Source organism: Vanellus vanellus (assembly GCF_965231255.1).
Source record: "Vanellus vanellus genome assembly, chromosome: 5".
Lineage (NCBI taxonomy): Eukaryota > Metazoa > Chordata > Aves > Charadriiformes > Charadriidae > Vanellus > Vanellus vanellus.
In genome coordinates, this window is record NC_138910.1 from 60103390 (window position 1) to 60124273 (window position 20884).

The 20884-nt window shown below is 38.7% G+C and overlaps 1 protein-coding gene across 1 annotated transcript in view; it reads left to right on the forward strand.

Annotated features, from left to right (window-relative positions):
* Positions 1-2729: 2729 nt before the first annotated feature.
* Positions 2730-20884, forward strand: part of OLFM3 (olfactomedin 3) — a 70733-nt gene continuing 52578 nt past the window's right edge. The window contains exon 1 of the mRNA XM_082483881.1: positions 2730-2869. Within this exon, the coding sequence (XP_082340007.1) occupies positions 2801-2869 (69 nt within the window). The 5' untranslated portion in view covers positions 2730-2800. The remainder of the gene's footprint in view (positions 2870-20884) is intronic.

The window sequence follows — 20884 nt, forward strand, 5'->3', positions numbered from 1 at the left end:
GAGGATTCTCTTTCCATTGTAGACCCTGGAATGTCAATGAAAGCTCATTCATAAATTCTATAATTTCCTTTTCTTGTCATAAGGAACTACACTTTGTAGATGTACCTTCTACGGAAATGAAAGACACTATCTTTGTAAAAGATACTGCTGAATGAAAGGGGCTTCTCTAAGTTATCGCACCATTTGGATTCACTAACAAAAGAAAATACGGTTATTTTAATCCTAGAAGAGATTCAGAATTTAAAAATATAATAAACCACTGTAGGAAAAATGGGCATTTTTGATCTGGGAACATTATGCCAAGGATATGTAATCTTTTCAGATCGCATGTGGGCAGAATAGCTTCTGCTCCATTTGGCTTTTAGCAGTGATCTTAACTCTTGAAGACAAAAGACACCAACCTTGTAGACGTGGAGAGAGTAAGTTAGAAAACCATGCCCTGTCCTTACTCATTGTCATTTTTTGGGCTGGGCTGGCCACTAAAACAAATGACAGGTGCTCTCTTTTACTTCTCTCCCCTTCAGAAAAGGGAGAGCATCTGCCTCCAAGGAGAAGGATGAGAGAGAAAAAGACTTATGAGTTTAAAAGAAAAAGAAACTACTTTAATGAAATATTACTACTAAAATAATAAAAAGAAAATATAATAATATAGTTTTTTCAATTAAATATATACAATATACACAAAATCAATACCAAACTCCCAGGAGGATGATCACGTCACTGGCAGGCACTGGGAAAGTCCCAGCCACAGACAGGAACTGGATTCTGGATCTGGACGCAGGAATGCACAGATCGGGATCAAAGGCAGCTAAACAGACCGAGTCCTCCTCCAACACTGGCCCTTAAAGAAGGAGGCTGACCCCTTTGATCCCTCAGCTTTTATACTGAGCATGAGGCAGATGGGATGGAATAACCCGTTGGTCAGTTTTGGGTCACCTGCCCTGTCCACTTCTCCCCGCACATGGGACCTCTCTACGCTTTTCCACTTCCGACCCTCCAACGTGGCACATAACAGAGTTAGCTGTTGGTTGTTGTTAGCCTTTAGGTGTTATAGCAGTAAGTATAAGCAAGAGCCTGTCTGCATACCATTCCTTGGTATGAATTATAAACATCAGGTCTTATCACTCTGGTAGGAGACACTGCCTGAAGAATATGCCATTAATTTCAGAGGGTTCAGTCAGTTAAAAGAGACTTAACTGAAAAGTAAAATTACTGAACAGAAAATTGGTTTTGTTTTACTTCAAATCAGGACACTCATCCTAATAGACCCTCAACCAAAACACCCTCCCAAGCTTGGATTTTTGTTTTATTTTTTTATACTGAATTTTTGCTTCTTTCAGGATGTTTTTATTCTATTTTCCTCTTTGTTAAGATTACATAGCACCTAAAAATCCACAACAGCATTGCCCTTTCTGTGCTAGCTGCTGAAAAAGCACAAAATGTAGACCCCAGAGAATCTAATTAAGACAAAAAAAAAAAAGCCAACTGTAAAGATAATACATTTTTACTATGTAAAGCTGATAACTCATTTATAATAATCTTAGTTATAATCTTATAACTGAGGTTACCCTGACCATAGATCATGAGCTTGAGTCTTGTAAGGGAAAATAATTGAAACTTTAATTCACTTTGCCCATGCCCACAGCATGGTGCTGTTCTAAGTGTGATTTACATTCAGGCCATATTCAGCTGCGCTGAACGTGCAGCCCTGAGGAAGCCAAATCACACCCCTGGCCTGTCCTTCCTCACCTGTAGCTGTGGAAGAGCGACCATGAGCTGCTGCATAGGCAGACAGGAGCCCAACCCAGAGCCTTGGCTGGCAGACCAACATTGTCCGCCTGCAAATAAGCTGGTTGAAGTAAAGGAAACTCCTGATTGCATGCTACAACTTGTCCTTGGGAGGGATCCCCAAAGGACTCCTCAACCAGTGACCTCCACCAGCCTTCACCTACACGCGCCTCCCCACCACAGCTCACCAGCCATAGCAAGGAGACGTGACGGTCCCTTGCTGGCCCATGGTCCGGCTGGAAAGCAGAGCGGCAGCTTTCCTCTCATCAGGGCTCAGCCAAGCCTTGACTTAACCTTCCAGGTGAGGGAGCGAAAGGGCGGGATCCCGCAGACGAAACCCTTCTCCCCGCTGCGGGACCCTCACGACAGCCCGCCCTTGCCCCTTTCCCTCGGCCATGGTGCTCCTTTCAGGAGCGCCGCACCTAACGCCGCCCGCAGCCACGGGGAGGGCGCTGCCCGGCTGCCGGCTGCCCTCCGCGGAGAACAGAGCCTCCGCCGGAGGGGAACAACGCAAAGTTCGGTTGAAGGGGGGCGGAGAGCCGCCCCGTGAGACGGGACGCCGCGCCCTTCGGCAGCCCGCCTCGCGCCTCTCCTCAGCCCGCCGCATCCCCGCCCGCTTCCCGCTAACGGTCCCGCGGCTCCCGCACGGCGGCGGTGATGTCATATCCGCCGCCCAGCATCCCCGCGCCCGTCCAGCTGCGCTTCGCTGCCGTCTCCCGGGCCCAAACTTTTGCGGTGGGCTGGCCGGGGGCGGAGGGGAGGGGCGGGGGTGGGACGGGGCCGCCAGAGCCGCTCCGGCAGCACGGGCAGCGCCGTCCTCGCTCGCCCGCCCGCCCTCCCCGCGCCGAGGCTGCCCGCGGAATGAGCGTCCCCCGGGCGGCTGCCGCTGCCGCCTCCACTCGGGCTCCGGCGGGCGGGCGGGCAGAAAGCGCGGCTGCCGGCGCGGTCGCTGCAGCGGGAGCGGAGTGAATGACCGAGAGGTGCGGCGCGGAGAGGCAGCCCCGGGATCAGGATGCGGGCGCCCGCCAACATCCTCAACCTCCTGCTGCTGTCCTTGCTGGCCGGCCTCGAGCCGTCCAAGGTAGGAGCCGGCCGGGCGCCGCGCCCCGGGTCCCATCCCTCCCCCCTCCCACCGCCCCGCCGCCGACGGCAAGTTCGCCCGGCGGAGCAAAGGCAAGGCAGGCGGTGCCGGCGCGCAGCGGGCGATGCGGCTCTGCCGGGCGGCTGCGTGGCTCCGGGGAGAGGCGGGTGCGTGTCCTTGGCTGTCCGATGCGCCAGGCGGGGGAGTTCGTGGCGGAAACGGCTTTCCCAGCTCCCGGGATTACCGGCTTCGCGGTGCGAGGCGGAGAAGCGCGGATGCGGGCGGGCAGGGGGGCTGCGGGCCGGCTGCAGCGGGGCCCACGGCACCGGGCACCCAGAGCCCCCGCAACCTCCCTGGGCACAAGTTGAATCGGTGCATAGCGGAGGCGGTGGGCGGCAGGAGCGGGCAGCGCGGGGCTCGCCCGCTGCGCAAGGCCGGTCGCCGTCCCGCTGGAACGGGCAGCGATTTACCCGACTCCAGGCAAAGAGGTTATTTCTAGTGTCCGGCGAGTGCACCAGGTGCGGGGAAGCAGCGAGAAGCTGGATGGAAGCAGGGACCGACAGCCTCCGACTGGAAATAAATTTGTTTAGAGTGGAACCAAAGGCGTCACGTGAAGACACCAATTTTGGTACTATTAGCCACGCTCCAGGCTGCTGCGGAGTTTTGTTATTTTCAAATGTGTTCAGGTCACCAAAAGATCACATCTGATGTTGAAGTAATGATAAAAGTAAACAGTATGGTTTAGCCATGCAACCTGGCTTGTGAAGGGGATTTGAGATTAAATCATCAAAAAAATCAGAATTGCAGTATACCGCTTAAGAGCAATAATGACTGAAAGCCCCTAGGCCTGCAGATGTCTGTAGTGCTGCATTCTTATAGATGTAGAACTTGTCTCATTTGGTTTTTTGTGACGTGCAATCCTGTAACTGCAAGCATCAGAAAAAAGTAACGAGAGAGAAAACATTCTTACAGTATTGCAGTCCATTACCAGCAGTAGTCCATACCACGTTGCCACAATTTATATTGCACGTTGGTGAATGTCATGTTAATAATAATGTTTAGTTACCAGACAACAGTATGAGGCAATGTTCATCTCTTCTGGCAGGTTTTTTCCTTTAAAATAAAGGCATTAATCACATAAATTAATCATATACAAATATGTACTGAATTTCCAACACTATGGAAGGTATGCTCCTCTTTAAAAATATAAAGATAGAACTTAAAAGGCAATTCAGTGGAAATCTGATTTACAGCTGCAGTATTCTAACCGCTTTTTAATCGGTAAAATACAGTGACAACGTCAAAAAGGAGGAGGTGATATAGGATTGATAACATTAGCTAAATAATTAATTATATCAATGTTAGGAGCTATTTGAAAGTATCAGCTATTGCTATGTCTGTAAAGAGACTCATCAGACAATGCACGGAAGTTCCACATGTGTGTGAACAGCAGCACATGGTCACATTATAATTACAGGTCCCCACACACTCCTTTTCTTTATTTTTCTATCTTCTGTTACACGTAGCAAGATGTATTAAAGTGAAGAGACTTAAAAGAGACGGCGTGAAAGCAGTAAAAGCAAAAATTCGTATCGCTGTCTACCCACAGAATAGTAAAACCACTAATGAAGCAAACTAGCTTCAGCTGGCAGAATTCTTCTTTTATTTCAGGTGTCAGAGATGTGCCCCAAAATAACAGTGGGAAGAAATGCTCCATCCTATGTGTCTGTCACCATTCAGCACTGAAAAGCAGGATGAGCCACTGGAATGAAATGGCATAAATTAACTTTTGAAACTTTGCTTCCAGCCCTTATTACTGTGGCATACTGTGCAGAGGGCATAAAAATGGCCTTTTATTCATCACTCTGTGTGACATTTTCAGGGGTATTAAAACGTTCATTGCAGGCTCTTTTAACTTTGTGAAGGGGTCATGAGCCAGAAAGCTCAAAAGTCCTTAAGATTATGTAAAAATAAGAGCCCTTAATCAATGTCTGGTGTTCATCAGAGCTAAATTGGGTTTTCAGAAATAAAAACATGAGATCAAATTATTACTCAGATCCTTGGTTAAGATGCTACACCACATTAAGCATAAAAAAGATCCACATGGCAGATAATAATTTAGTTTTGTTGACTATGAACAACAGATTTCATATTTCTGTGAAAAATAATATATGTAAAAACATTTACAGGGTTTTTTAGCAAATAAGTACAAATTGTGACAGAAATCTCACTTTAGAAATGCAAGTAGTGCTCAGTTATTTATCTTGCTTTATGCTAAATTGAAATGGAATAGTAATTTTCTGCCCTGCAGGTTGGGAAGCAAATATGTGAAACTGATTGTAGGAAAAAAGGGGATGATAAATTCTTTCTTTTACAAACAGAATTCTGTGATATGCTCGTGACTAGACAGACAACTTTTTACATGCCCTTGACACAAACTATTCAGCTTCTGAAAATAAATCACATCAGACATTTCAAAGTATACACAATACACTCCTATTCATGCCCTACATAATTAATATTCAAGTAATAACTTATTTTACTGATCAACTACTTTAAAATAATGCCTGGGAAAACCAGCTTTGATTTAGTACCAAGCCATCACTGACTCAAGACTGCTGTCCACAGGCACTCTTATTATGACAGGGCTTTTATGCTAAACTTACTAGGTTATTTACTGATTGTAAAGTGTATAAGTATCGCCATCTTACGGTAAAATATGTAACCAAAAATATATATATAGTTTATTCTTAAATCTCTGGACCATTAAGATTTTATTTCTACCATAGTAATTTATTGCCCATGCTTTTGTATTTTTTTTTATGCTAAACGTGGTTTAGAATATTGAACAGCTATGGAAATTCCTTTTTTAACAAATGGAAGACAGCTCACTACTGATTAATTTTAATCTAATTACAGAGTATCAATTTTAAGAGACTTACTAAATGTTATATGTTAATTTGATTCTAATTTTTCTCTCTATTTACATAGAAAATACAAGAAATGATAATATATTTCACTAAAGTTTTATTTCCAGCAGGGTGGCTAGATATTCAGCAGGAAGCCAACTGTAGGGAAAGGACTTGGAATATAAAACCTTTCCTTTCTCCTACACTTAAGTACAGTATCTTGAAAGAAGGAACTACTAAATATTTGGAAATTTCTAAGAGTTACTGCTAGATGGCATCTCTGTGCTGCTTTTCTGCAAGCCTGGAGTTTTCTGTAATGACCTTCATAGTATGTACATATGTACGTATATATCAGAGTACACAACTAGCCACTAAAATGTTTCGTTTTCCGAGATTTCAAGAACTTGCCAGTAGGAAGAGTGCACTGCTTTAATGCTGCTTTGCAATACAAATTAATTCATCCTATTATGAGATTTTATAACAAGAATACTATGTACAAACAAGGGTTACCACAATACACTATTTTTGTTGGAAATATGACTCATAGTACTACAATACACTGCCGAATTAAATGGAAAACTCATTAGCTACTTGGAAATTAATTTACCCTGTTTTCCTACAGTACTAGTAGTTAGTCAATATGAAAATCGTAGATAATTATTTAGCCTGCGTGATTTAAGAATGCTCTAAATCATTAACAACATGATTCAATAGCCATTGAAGAACATCCTGTTGCTATCATTATATTCTGCGCCATCTCCCAGGTGTCATTCCAGTTATGTTACTCTCACTCATCTAACTTCAGTCAATGGGTAAAGACCAAAGACTGTTAACACCACTGGTTCTTCCTGCAATGGTCAATACAATGCCTTCTAACCTCTCAGTCCCGGAAAAAAACGATGCTTCGTATATTTCCTATTCATCCACACACATCCACCATATGCTATCTAAAGTTACATAAAGGTATTTACTACATCATTTTAAGTGACATATATGAAGATATTAGAAGAGACTATGCAAAAACACCCATGTGAGTGACACCTGTGTGACTGCTAACTCTTCTGGTGCTATCAGACATCACATGGTCTTTAAAGGCTTTTTAAACCTGTTGGTGCTATGTGAAGAGAACTTTTTTTCCTCTAGCTGAAAGCAGATTCTTCTGTTGTTCACTACTAATATCACTGCTACTTCTTTGAATATACTCATACACTAATTATATACATTACATACATAATTTTTTTGAGATTATATATATACACAAACATATGTGTATACATATACTAAGTAATTCTTTTCTTACAGGAAACAATTATTTTCCCATTAGATGCATATTGCCTTCAGGTATCTGGGCTTCCACCTTTCTTCTATATTTGGTCAAGTCATAAGCCAATAAAGGAGGAACAATTCACAAAATAGGCAAAGAAGAAAAAGCTGAGGCAGAGAAGGTGGCTGTCAGGAAGAGGAAATGCAGTATAACAGCTATTAAAACAACATCCAGCTATAGCTCTAAAAATGGTGTTTCTAGTTGGCTACAGATTTAACACAGTTATAAATTTCTACTTCAAATCCACGAAGTTCATAAGGGACCTATTACAAAATGAACAGAGCACTCAGCAAGGGTCCAGTATATTTTGGGCACTGAAATCCCCTTTTTCAATATTGTAGCGTGACAAAAATGCTTCAGGACATCACTTAGGCATTCTCACTGGATCTTCATTGATAAACAGGTACAATTCAAAAGCCTTGTGGAAATCTTTTCAGCAGTAGCTGGGAGGAGTCTTCTAAAAGGCCACCTTTCACAAGAACAGCAACTTACCCTACTGTTTCACGCCACAAGGCAGTGGTTTTCTCATCTAAGATGTAACCTAGAGGCGAGGACTTTGTGTGCCTGGGTTTCGATACAGAATTCTTTTCATGAGAGAGGATTCAGGAACAAGTGGAAAACTTCTCTTATTTATAGAAATGAACTGAAAAATTCAGAAATTCTTGCATTTAAGCCTAAGTAAAACAACATACCTCAGAATTCCAGACCAGATCTGTTATATATGTGTTTTTAACCAAGATGGATGACACAAGCACGTGTTTTTATACACTTTAATCCTTCCAACTAAGAACCTAGCCAGCAGAATTCTCAGTCCTCCAAGCCAGTAAAAAACAGAAATACAGTAGCAATACATATTACTTTTAAATATACTTTGAATGGACTACAGAAAAACATTCAGGAGTTAAACATTTTTATGTATTTCAAGAATTCTGAAAGAAGATCAAAGAGCTTAAATTGTACTCATTTAATACAAGGATACCGTGTGTACTACTTCCCACATGGTCCGCTAATAAGTGTGCACTTGGCGCACCTGCAGAAAAGAACAATGTACTGTTCACCTGATCTGACCTCATTTTTAAAAAAGGAGTTCTCTCGAAAAAAAAAAAAAAAAAAAAAAACAAAACCAAACAGCTCCAAATCTGTCCCCCTTCAGTATTTTTACTCACTTTTTTTTTTTTTTTCTAAGATGAAATGATGTTAATGCGTTCACAGGGAGATCTCTTAAGAACTCTCAAAGTACACAGCATCAATCTTCATGTACTTCATCCTGGCATTAATGATGTTTTTGGTGAGTTTGCTAAAAAGAAAAAAACAGGCAATAAATATCTTAACTATTCCTTTATTCAGTCAGCTGGGACATTTTCCTAATACTAGAAAGAAATTCAATTTCTAGAGGACACAATTCCTGTTACTTCAGTACTATGTTATCTTTGCCACCAATTCAGAAAGTTAATTCTTTTGTTTATCATATTTGCACTGGAACACATTGAATATCAACCGGAAAAGGCTGTGCATGATATCCAAGAAGTAAGAATATAAGATAAACAGAAGTGTAAAGGTGGCTGTCTTGTAGTGAAAGCTGCATGGAACTCCAATTTAGAAATGGACAAAAAGTTGCAACTTTAACAAGTGTGATTATGGCACATTATTATCTAGCTATCTGAAGGACATCCATCCAGCACTGATGGCCACTTGATACCTTTCACTGCCTGAAATAAAGGATTTACCCTCATTTCAAGATGCAGGAATCAAACATGAGTAGTTCAGTTAAGGGAGCATTTGTTCATGAAGTTAAGATTCGTATTGGGTTATGATGAAGCCCAAGCAAAGACAATTCTGAGATTATTCCTTAATGTTGTGCACAGCACTGTGTCAAGAAATGTATCTCAAAAGAAGGGAGACTGATCTTGGACATAACCTCTTACATCACAGCATTACTTCCAAGAATCAGTGACGCTTCACTGTAATCATGGACTGCAGCTTCAGATTTTTTTCATTAGTGACCCCAATCTCAAAGGCAACTGAACTTCTATCAGCAGCATAATTTATCAGAACACTTGAAACAATTTCAAAAACATTACTATTTTTATTGTTGTCATTTTCTTCCTGTCATTAAAGGTTTTTAAAGCCTAGACTTGGTTTTGTTTGGAATTCGAGAATTCATATTTCTGTCTGAAAGAGACACCAAGACATCAGAATACAAAATAACAAAGCCCCCTCTATGGATTATTTTATCCCCATCTGTAAGACTATCTCATTGGGAATAGTACAAAAAGATTTTGTAATAAATAGGAAAATAACCTATGTATCAGCCAAAGAAACTTAGTACCCTTTGTCTAGCTAGCTCTGTGTGGAATAAAACTAAATGATCTCTAGTATTCATCTTTACTGGCCAGCTTCTAGAAATAGTTTCCTAATAACTACCTTTTCTGACAATATGACTGATTCATATTAATGAACTAAGTAGACCACAAAATGTGCACGCTTGGGGAAGGAAACAGAGCACAAAATGTTGGTGGTACAAGCAGTTAACACTGAGGAGGTAACTGTACTAATGGGTACGGGAATATACACAATAATTTCTTACTTAAAGTTTCGTGGTGGTGTCACACATAGCCTACACTTTGTTTCACACTATCCTATGCCCTCTTCAACTTCATGAAAGAGGTTTGCTTATCAGAAAAGCAAAAGAAGCAACCAGGCATATTTTTCATAAGTCAGCAAACAAACATAAATTGGAACCTGAGTTATAGCCAAAAGTAGTTTGAATGGGAAATACCAGGCCTATGGATATGGAGTTTTGTAAACTCTTACCCAGCTGCTTCTGTATTTATGTCTTTTCATAAGAAAGAAAAAGCTATTATGTAATTACTCACAAAATACACGCTCCTATTTGTTTAAAACTTTTTTCCTCAAGACAAATTAAAGTAATTTTAATATTCTGACCCTTTCTGAGCCTCTCTCAGACTTTTAAATCACTTAAATAAAGCAGCCCCAAATAACACAAATGTAATTTTTTCGTCCTGCATTCCCCTCAAGAACAGTCATCTGTCTGCTGCACTGCCTTCTAACCAAACAAATCCTTGTAAATGTGAATGCAGATTTAATATTTCTATTTACCTACTTCACTGAAAAGCATATATCAGTCAGCATAACAGCAGCTTAAGCAAATTCTGAAAGCAAATAGCCCTCTTCACTTCTATGGTTTTGGGAAATAGTGTTTACATCCTCCTGAAGCTGTAAAGTAACCTAAAAAGGGGGAGGCCAGAAGAATTGGAAAAGACTCAGTTCAGAGGACTGCAGCTTCATGGACTCTCTTATTGAGTGCCAATCGTGACACTGTGAATACTGTTATTCTTAAAGTATTGGTGCATGTTACCAAAAAACAGAATTTTATAGAGATTTTCATGGACCTCCTTTTTTAGAACCATTCCTTTAGGAAAATATTTTAAAATGTGTGTCAGTGTATCCCTTTCAATGAGATAACTAAGCACTTAAATAATTTCCCATATATGAAACTGTAGATGTTATTGGAGTTTGGACTTCAGTTTTAAAATTTGATTTACAGAAATAGGAACTTCAGTACGTTTAGAATACATTAATACCTGTGGTGACAGCAAATATTATTGATCTGAGATCTCAATATAAACACAAACCTGTCACACGGTTGCTTACCCATATTTAACAGGGTTGTTCAGTCTCAGTCTTCCTATTGCAGTTATTTTTGTCCTATTCATTTTGTATAATCTCTTACATATTGTTCTGACAAATCTACCTTATTATAATAAGATTTTGTGCATTTTCAATATACCGTATTGAGACTTTTCCAAGAAAATACATAGAAAACAGTGGAGCTGTAACACTGAGCTTGTGTACTGAGTAACAGTACATAGAATAGACGATGGTATGAAAAATTTAGATACAGCTGTAGATATGTGCATTCAGTTCTCAAAGCAAGTGTGTGACAGGTTTGAATTTATAATAAGATCTCAGATCAATATTATTTGCTGTCATCACCAGTATTTCTGAGCACTTGCATAAAGAATAGAGTTGCATATCAAGCAGAGTAGCAAATGAGCATGTTACAACAAATATGCTTTTTCTGAAGCATAAAGTAGGAACTTTGAATATTTAGTAACTAGTTCATATTTGCAGAAATCAAATACCAAGTATGTCTGTTGTCTTATTATAAAAAGTCATATAAGCTCAGTCATCACAAATGTCCACAACTCTATTAAATAAGAAAAACACAGATATTAAGTAATACTCAAATTATTCCATCAATAAAATTGTTGTAGAAATGAACAACAAAATACTGGTTAATGAAATCAGAATTGCTAAGTTCTTAAGATTTCTTGGAGAACTGTGATCTCCTAAATTATTTATAATATGCCCCTGAATTGAAAGCTTTTTGGAAATACCTTATTCAGAGAAAAGGTTTCTGAAAAGCAAATTTAAGCCTGAGTTACTTCTGTCACCTCAACTTAGCCAAAGGACTATTTTAAAATACATGTTTCAAAGAATGTTCCAAATTGTGGTTGTTTGCTTCAAGGTAAAATTACATTTCCTATGGGATCAGCTTCATTCAACAGATATTTTCTTTTGACTTAGCCTTCCTAATACACTCAGTGATTTACTTTTTAAATCAGTAGCTATTTTTCAGATACACAAAAAGGTGTCAGTTACAACTTTATATTGACTTTATTCAGCCAGGACATAATTTCTATTCTGATAACTGATTTATCTTGAACAGCAGTTACTTAACATACTTTCAGGAATGAATTGCTAAGAGGAGTAAAGGACTGTGCAGACTTCCCCCACTGTCAGTCTCAGTGCATTCCCAGGATCTGTTCTGTGGCCCTGGCTCCCCAATCAGGATGCCTTCATGACAAAAATACAGTAAAATCTACCAAAATCAGAACCTTGAATAACTCTTTTGGACATACCAATCCTGGTAATTACAAGACACGAATATATAGAAATTAAATGAAAAAAAAAAAATTTAAGTGCAACAACAACAAAAAAAGCCAAAGTGAAATGTAGTGTAATAAAACTCATTTTTCTGAGGACAAACACATGGAATAATCTTAGCCTTTCAGGCAGTCAATACTAAATTAAAATAATACTCGTCAGTTGCTTATTCATGGCAAATGCATCCTTAAATGACAAAAACCTTTTCATGAGCTCCTTAATATATTGTCTGAAGCTGTTTTATACAAAACAGGTCATGAAACTTTATCATCAGTGCAAACAGAGACCTTTGGAGATCTTCTAGTCCATGCCTCCAGCATTTCAGAGCCCCTCTGAACAGCAGCTCTGACCTTCAGCGATTTCCACTAACTTGCTCTCATTCTGCTCCATCGTTCTGAAGATGTTAAACAGTATCTACCCCTCAGCAATGCCTCTCTCTACCAGCTGCAAGTTAGATTTCAAACCACTACCTTTTACTAGTCCAAACATTTTTCTGCCTGCCTTGTAATCCACCCATCCAGTTCATATCTCCCCAGTTTCACTACGACAAGGATGCTGTAGGATACCATGTTAAAAGGTTCAGTATGTGACCTCCTCTGCTTATGGCTCAGGTAATCTGAGATACCTAGTGTTTTTTTGTTTCTGTTCCTATTTTTCAATTGGGGTATGTTGGATATGGTTGAAGTCCATTCCCAGAGAAAAAATAGATTTATCTAGTATATATAAAGAGTAATTTTGGCCTCATAAAATTTTGGTTTGGAGTTTGCTTTCATCAGGTCCTAAAAAAAATTTCAGTAAATACTGAACTTTATAAAACTCTATGGCAGAAAGAAACACTGGGATTTGACATCTACGTCATTTTCTTTATATCTTCCCAGTGCCATGTTATCATGAATAATAGCCATTAAGACTGAATTTATATCTCTCAAATTTTTCAGCAGCAAACTAAGGGCCACAGGCCTTTAGTGATGTTCTTTGATTGGTAAATTCAGAATGATTGGAAAATTTTAATTATTTTGTTAGTGAGATACTGAGGTATCTCCTGGGCATTTTTTTTTCCTGTGGGAGATATAGAAATGTTGTAGAATATACTGTGATCCATCTTCTTTTCCACTTTTTCTACAGCAACTCTTAGTTAACTGATGGCCATGACTCTTAGTTAAACTGACTTCTACCCAATGACAGTGTGTTTGTATTATTTTTTATATTTAAGAAATAATTATTTCTTTGGTGTAAATATCTCCTTTTTTAGATGTAGGATATAATATCCTTGCCCACTTGTACTACAAGTAAATTCAGTAGAATAAACAAATTTACTTTCTGTAAATAATTTATTATTCTTCTACTTCTCAGTCTGTCCCCCTTCTAAATAAATTTATTCTGGTACTAGTACTCTCCCAATGCTTTAATACATTTTTCAGCAACTCTTTATTCCCCACTGCTTATTCTGCTTTCTCCTTTTAGAGGTATTCTGGGAGAAACTCAGATTTTTTGAGAGATATACATTACACCACATAGGGAGAATTAGTCATATCTTTGTCCTATATGCATTCGTGGGCCACCTGAAGGACATCTGGTTCATGGATAGGCTTGTTCTCTGACTCACAACAATAGTCAGTCCTGTTTGAATGTATCCTAAAAACAGCTCAAGATACAAAGATTGCCACTGACCTGTTTTCCATCCGGTCTCTGAATACATGCATAGTTATCATAACATTAAAAACATATGTGTTAACAATCTCCCATGAGGATCAGCTTTAGCCACAAGCAAAGAATACATTTTTGTCTTTTCAAAGCCTCAAGTTGCCCTCTGAATCTTTAAGCTAAAGGTTAACCCTGTTTCCACCTCTGCCTGCCATGTAACAGGCAGGAATTTACTGACTCCCAGACACCTCCTCGATCCCCAACACAAATTTTGCGAGTGCTCTTGCTTGTCTTTCTCTTTGTGATTGGTATGTGAAAATGATATGGACATTACTGTTTAACCAGCTTAACAGGACGTATGTTAGTAACACATGCAATTAAATTAGATATGCAAAAATGCAGCTGAAAGGCACATGAGTAAATTGGAAGCTATATTCCATACTATGTCACACAAAAATTAAAGTTTCTGGTCTTACAGAAGTCCCTCCTGGCCCAGAAAACTGTACTGAAACCAGGAGCAAAGAATAAGAGAAGTTCCTCTAAGGTAGGAAGGTGTATAAATAGTGAGATTAGCTATCTCTTTACCCCTCTACTGAATTTGCACATAAAACTCCTGGAGTTACGTATGCACCTCATATTTCTACATTCTGTGATATTACAGGTTCATTTATGACATCAAAAAAATCATAAGTTGTGGCTGTCACAAGGTTAAATAGCTGATTTGCATTCTAATCCTTTTAATAAGTTTATAAAAATAATTTTTAATGACCTTCTGCTATACGAGTCCTGCAGACGCTGCTAAAACAAATACTTCCATATTAGCAGATGGTATAGCAATACATGTCTGCTACCTTGTTCCCCTTCCATACTTCTTGGTGTGATCAGCAATCTATGCAGCACAATTCAAGGAGTTCAAATTTCTGTGATGCAGTCATGGTCTTTTGCTGATCTTTGTTTGCCCTCTGGACTTGCTTTCTCATAAAACCATGTTCATATTCAAGTTGGCGAATATGAATACCTTCACTGCAGTGACAGAGCAAAATCAGCGTATCCAAAGTTCCAATTACTGGCCTTACATTTGCATATGGTACCCTAGTGGCTTTAAATTATTGCTGTTGCCCTTATCTGGAGTGAATGTTGCTATTGCAATTCTCTGAGATCTTTAGAGTTTCTTTCAATTTAAACGGCTTTTAAATATTTCTCAACACCACAACTGGAACATTTATTCAGGTGTCTCTTACAAAATAATTTTACATGTAAGTCATTTTGGTTAGTGCTGGTCAAATGCATTTGAATCAGAAGTACTAGGAATTACAAAATACAAAGACCCCTACTACATTATTTTCATCATAAGCTCTTCAAAATTTCAGAAAAGCTCCTTTTAAAGCAAAGTTCACATCCAGAAAAAAATTAAAACTAGACATACGATAGTTTGTGCTCCTCATGATTATTTTCCTAGATCTAAATTTTGCTGAAATGTTACAAAGTTATTATTAATTGTGATGATCTGAGACAGAAAATTGTTGTTTTGGAGAGACAAGAGGCTTTTTACAGAGAAATGCTCATAAAAGAATAACATCACAAATTCTGTTTAGAAAAGCTAACTATTAGCCTATGGATTGTGGTTCTTTGTAAGACTGTGATTTTATTATCAAAAAATGCAATGACAAAAATGCTGACCCTTTCTCTGGAAAAGGCTAAATGTTTACTTAAGGAAAATAAGATCTCTGTCTCATTTCACATTTCCAATCTGTGGACCAATCAATCTTTTTCATAATCTCTTATTTCCAGGGAAAAGGTATCTTTATTATTATCCTGACGCTTATTTCCTGCTCATTTATGAAACGTTTAATTCAGTATATCTATATTTGTTGGTTTAAAGATATAGGTTCTATTTTAAATATTCATTTCTTATAAAATTATTTCTACTGGGGGGTGTGAAAGATTAAGGACTCAGGGTGGAGGAAGTGGCTAGGTTATTTTGGTTTTATAACTTTTCTGTAAACTAAACCTTGAGCATTTGTATCAGTCCTTTCAGTCAGAAGTCCACTATGAGAACATTTATTTCAGAAGTGCAGCATCCTCCATTATGGCCACTGTGTTTGCTTTTGTATAAAACACTGCTGGACAATAAATCATACTCACAATAGCAGCAATGTTCTGTCCTTTGTTTCGAGCAACAAAATACAAATTTAATGTGCAGACATATATATGCTTGTTCTCCTCCTCTTTCTCAGTGAAAAAGAGGATGCATTTGAAGAAAATTTTGAATGGAAATATTGACTGAATCAGTGTTCTCAGAATGTCCCATTTATTTAGAACGTTGTGGGTTTGTTTTTTTTTTTTTTAAATAGCAAGCACTCCCTTCTCTAAGGTGGCCTTTCTCACCTCAAGGACTCAAGAATGAAAAACTGTATTGGCTGAAATACACAATCATCGTTTAAAAGTATTTCGTGAAGCAATAACTTTGCTTTTCTGAGTGCCACCAGGGACTAGATTGTGGAATTTTAGAGTTGGCAGAGAAGTACAATTCCTCCTCCCAAAATCCCTGTACTTATACTGCAGTCAGCTGTAGCTTTCTCCCTCTTCCTCCTCCCGTTCTGAGCTACCAGCTTCAGAGAGCAGCACATAAGGAAGAACACAAACGCTACTCATCTGCTCTTCCAGCTCCTTCAACATCGTCTGCATGTGGAGGGATGTACAGGCAGATCTATTCCTCTGCTTGTCGGACTAGACAATTAAATTACCCCTGATGGATATGATGCACAAGGAGAGGGAAGGTATGTGTTGGCTTAATTTGAGTCTCCTCTGGCCTGAATGAGAAGTGAAGAGACACTCTTCTTCCTTTGGAGACACAATGACGTGGCTTCCCTCATGTCTCTAACTGTATAAGAAGCCACCAGGCAACACTGAGAGCTGTGATTTTTAAATTTTTTGAGAAAATGAAAGAAAAGGGGCTTTGATGCAATACTGGCAGTAGCTGTAGTATTGGACATATGCTGTTTGTATTTTGTGATTTTCCTGTTTTAATTGCCTCTAACACTTAAGAACAACTGATGTTATCATTTCAATTTCTAATTATTCTGGACCCCTACCTCCAGAAACTAATCTCTTAGGCAACTTTTTTCATGTTAAAATATCACTCTTTTCTTATCCATTGCCATAAGTTTCAATTACAGTTCTAAGCACTTACTGCATCATGTCATCATTAGTTTCCCAAACATTTGCAGTCTTTAAGAAAGTAAACTGGTAAATGTGATATCTTTCTTTTCTAATATTTTTGCTTCCTCTGCAGAAAACATGCTATTATTAGCTAATTTCATACCAAAGTCCTTAGGCTTCTCCTTTCTTCTCCCTCCAAAATGCTAATTGTTATTCTGTACACTACTTGTATGCAATCTTGGAATGCTTTCTGACTAACCATGTTTCTTATAGACCACCTTAACTGCTATGCATTTGCTTTTGCCTTATTCAGTTGTCTTTAGAGGATGGCTTCTGTTTCCAGGAACCTTTTTGGTATTTTTCAGTTTTGAGAGCTTCTTAAGAGTTTTGCTAAGTTTTGACAGATTCCTCCAGTCCCCTCCATATCACTTCATAGGCTGAATTTTATTATTTCTATTATTATTTTTAATAACAAATGAAACCAAATCCTCTGAGCTAAATAAGTGCATTTCAAGCCAAATGCACTGTTAACCTAAGGAAAACATCCCAAGATTACAAAAATTCACGTGATTATGGTTCATGCACAGTATATGCTTGATTTTACTTAAAAGTTCATAGCAGACAGCTATAGTAAGTTCATTGGACTGGAAAGACTTTCAGCTATCCTTCCAAGGGCATATATACAAATTCTGGAACAGTTACTCCAATTAGTATCAGTTTAACTAAAATGCTTCATGGCAGGCATTGGGGGGGATGACAAAAAAAAAAAAAAAAAAAAACAAAAAACCACCATACTGCCTAAAGGTACCCTTTATTATATATTTGTTGTTTTAGGGAGGCCATTTTTTAACACAAGTCAGCTCAAACAAAGCAATGACTGTAGCAGGAGAAAGTAATGGTCAGCATGCCTACCACCATTTAAACACAAGCTGAAGAAATATCTTAAATAATCTACTTCGTTATTTTAAATTTAAAAAAAAAAATTATCCAGTCAAATAGTTCTCATTTGGATATCAGGCCTATTACTTCAGAGTCTCTGCTTTTTCTGCTGAACTCTTCTTTGAATTCAGAGCCCTTTAAAATCAGCAACATCCTATTAGAGATACCTTTAGACTAAACAGACCGCATCCTCCCCATTTCCAGTCAATAAGGCTTTGCACTTCTGCTTTCATTGGGACCGGTGTGCTCAGACCTACAATCATTGATGCTGGGGAAATTCTTGCCTAACAAAATGGCAAGGCTGATTCCACAGTATAAGTGAGTGCCATGGTGTCTATTCATTACAAGACTCTACTGGAAGATTAACTTTACTTGAAGAGTAACTGTCTGAAAGACCAAAGATAACACTGGAAGTAATGGGAACTTCAAAATAAACCCTTAAATGCCTAACTGTGGATACAGGCTATGCCACTGCTAACTTTTAAAAGTGACCTCTAAATCCAATTCAGAGCTACATTCTTGACTACCTGCGGTTTACCTTGAGGCATACCAGAGGAAAACCTTTCCAGCAAACCACTGTACAGTCACGTACCCAGTCGCAGTATGGACATTTCCACAGCCAGGCAGCTTAGGTGTAGCACAGAGGGAACCGTACAGGCTTAAGAACAACCGCATATATATATATATATATATATATATATATATATATATATATCAAGGCCAGGTTGGATGGGGCTTTGAACAACCTGGTCTAGTGGAAGATGTCCCTGCCCATGGCAGGGGGGTTGGAACTAGATGATCTTTAAGGTCCCTTCCAGCCTAAAGCATTCTATGATTCTATAATATGTATTGCTGGCCTATACTCTTGTTTTGTTGAGGGGCAAGCACACCATTCTCAATGGGCCTTTCTTCTCCTTAATTTTTTGCACGACTGATTCTGAAATGAGAACAAGCATAATAGGTATAGTTTCTGGAACATTTCCCTTACAAAATCTGTTTTGTACAAGTAAAACATCTCTTGGTCACAAAGACTGCTTCTAGACTGAGCAGTAGATACAGGCTAGGGTACATCTGGAGGCTTGACTTGTTCATTGTCCAGTCAGGGTCAGCGGGCACTGGGACTTCTCTGCAGCTCTCCTTCTTGGGTTTGTCCCCCACTGAAGCCCAAGGTACGGGGGAACTTGGTTAGATGCCCATTACTAGCCTAACGTGGGCTTATAGCCGAAGCCTGTACCCAGAGCTAATAGCTTGCAAGCACTCTCAAGAGCCCAAACTTAGAAAATCAGAACTGAGGATAAATGCATCCAAATACTTCTTTTGCTACTTCAGTTGTCACAATGCACAAAAATTGTTTCTTCTGAATTGTGTTGTTTGGAACAATGCCTATATTATAAAAGCTGAATGCATGAGATATCATCCTTATAGGATAAAACACAAAATCAATCTCAAATGAACAGACTGTAATACCATGATAGCTTGTGATGGGAAGAAGGATGGCAGTAATAAGGACTTAGCAGAATGTGATAAATAGTAGGCACACTGTGAAAAATGTGCAAGGTACTCTGAAAAGCGGAAAGAATAAGCTTACGAAGGGAAGATAACAGGAAGTCCAAACGATATGATGTGAGATTAAACCAAATAATTCTACTGGGAACACCCTGGAAACAGTGAAAACAGAAATATCTGAAAAAAGGTGATAATATCTTGAGGACTGTTTTGTCCTCAAGGACAAAACATACTGACCTATTAATAAAAGAGCATATTAAAAGTAAGACTAACAATACCAAAGTATATTGTGACTGGGATATATTTCATTAAAAAATGCACTGCTGTTTGTCTAAAGAAAAACCTATGGCTATACCTCTGTCTGCCTTCCACCAAGGACAAAACCAAGAGATCTCCAAAGAAAAAGTAATGGCTACAGCAGCAAAGCTCAGTTCATTTCTCACTTGCAACATCAATCAGTTGCGAGTTAGAATGTTACCATATGTGTGACTAGGTCAGTAGGTCTATGCCCATCAAAGATTATCTCTTAATGGACAAGCACAGCAGTGCAAGATGCCTATGAAGAAAATGAGGATGAAAAAGATTAAACGATTCAGTATTTTTCTTTCCTAATGCACTGTCCTCAGTAGATAGGAAAGAAAATAGAAATAAAATCTTCCACAAATAGTCATTCCAATTTTTAAACAAACATAGGTTAAAAATTATTTGTACTTCTTTTCTAGCAAGCAAAGTTGATGACAAAGAAGAAAATTAGGTGAACATCTTTTTGAATAAGAGTTTATAATTTGTACTTACATTTGTACAGGATAACAAATTTTGCCTACTCGATTAAGAAATACCAATATATTTTACAGCTTATCAATCCAAAGTAGCTCAGATTTTAGCATTCAAGTTTGTGAATTATTCATAAAAAAGCTACACACCAGTTACTATTTATAGAAAGGTTGCTGAAAATAGTATTCTGTCTGTAGACTGACTCTAGTAAAAGAGGAAGCTAATTTTGTTAAATTGTTCAGATCAAATTATCTGCTTAGCCTTATTATTAAGTATACATTGCAGTTTATTTTTAACTATGCGATGGGGCGCTCAGCACTTCTTAGAGGAGTATGATACAGCCTAGCACATTCCACTGCTGCAATTTTTTTTTCCCCAGTTCTTCATACTCAGATTCAGTCCCTATTAGTTTTTATAACAAAACCACCCAGAGTTAAGTAACACATACAAAGCAGTATCTGTTTTACTGATTACTAGGGAGGAGAAATATATGCCCCTGTTGTATTTTTTAGAAAGTAATTCCATACAGTTATGAAAAATTAGAGAAAATTGGCAAGGGATCTCTGACTCATTGTATAGACCCAAGGATAAAAAGAGAAAGGGATCAGTCACTGAAGCCTTACAGAAGAATATTAAGTACTATTCAATAGCAGGGAAGAGTAAAAGACTGAGATGATTGATTTTCCTTCAACATATGTCTGAGAAATGTGTCAGAAAGCAAACAAAGCAAGGAGTAAGCTACTATATATTTGAAACAGAATCCTACACAATGTTATTTACAGCTGT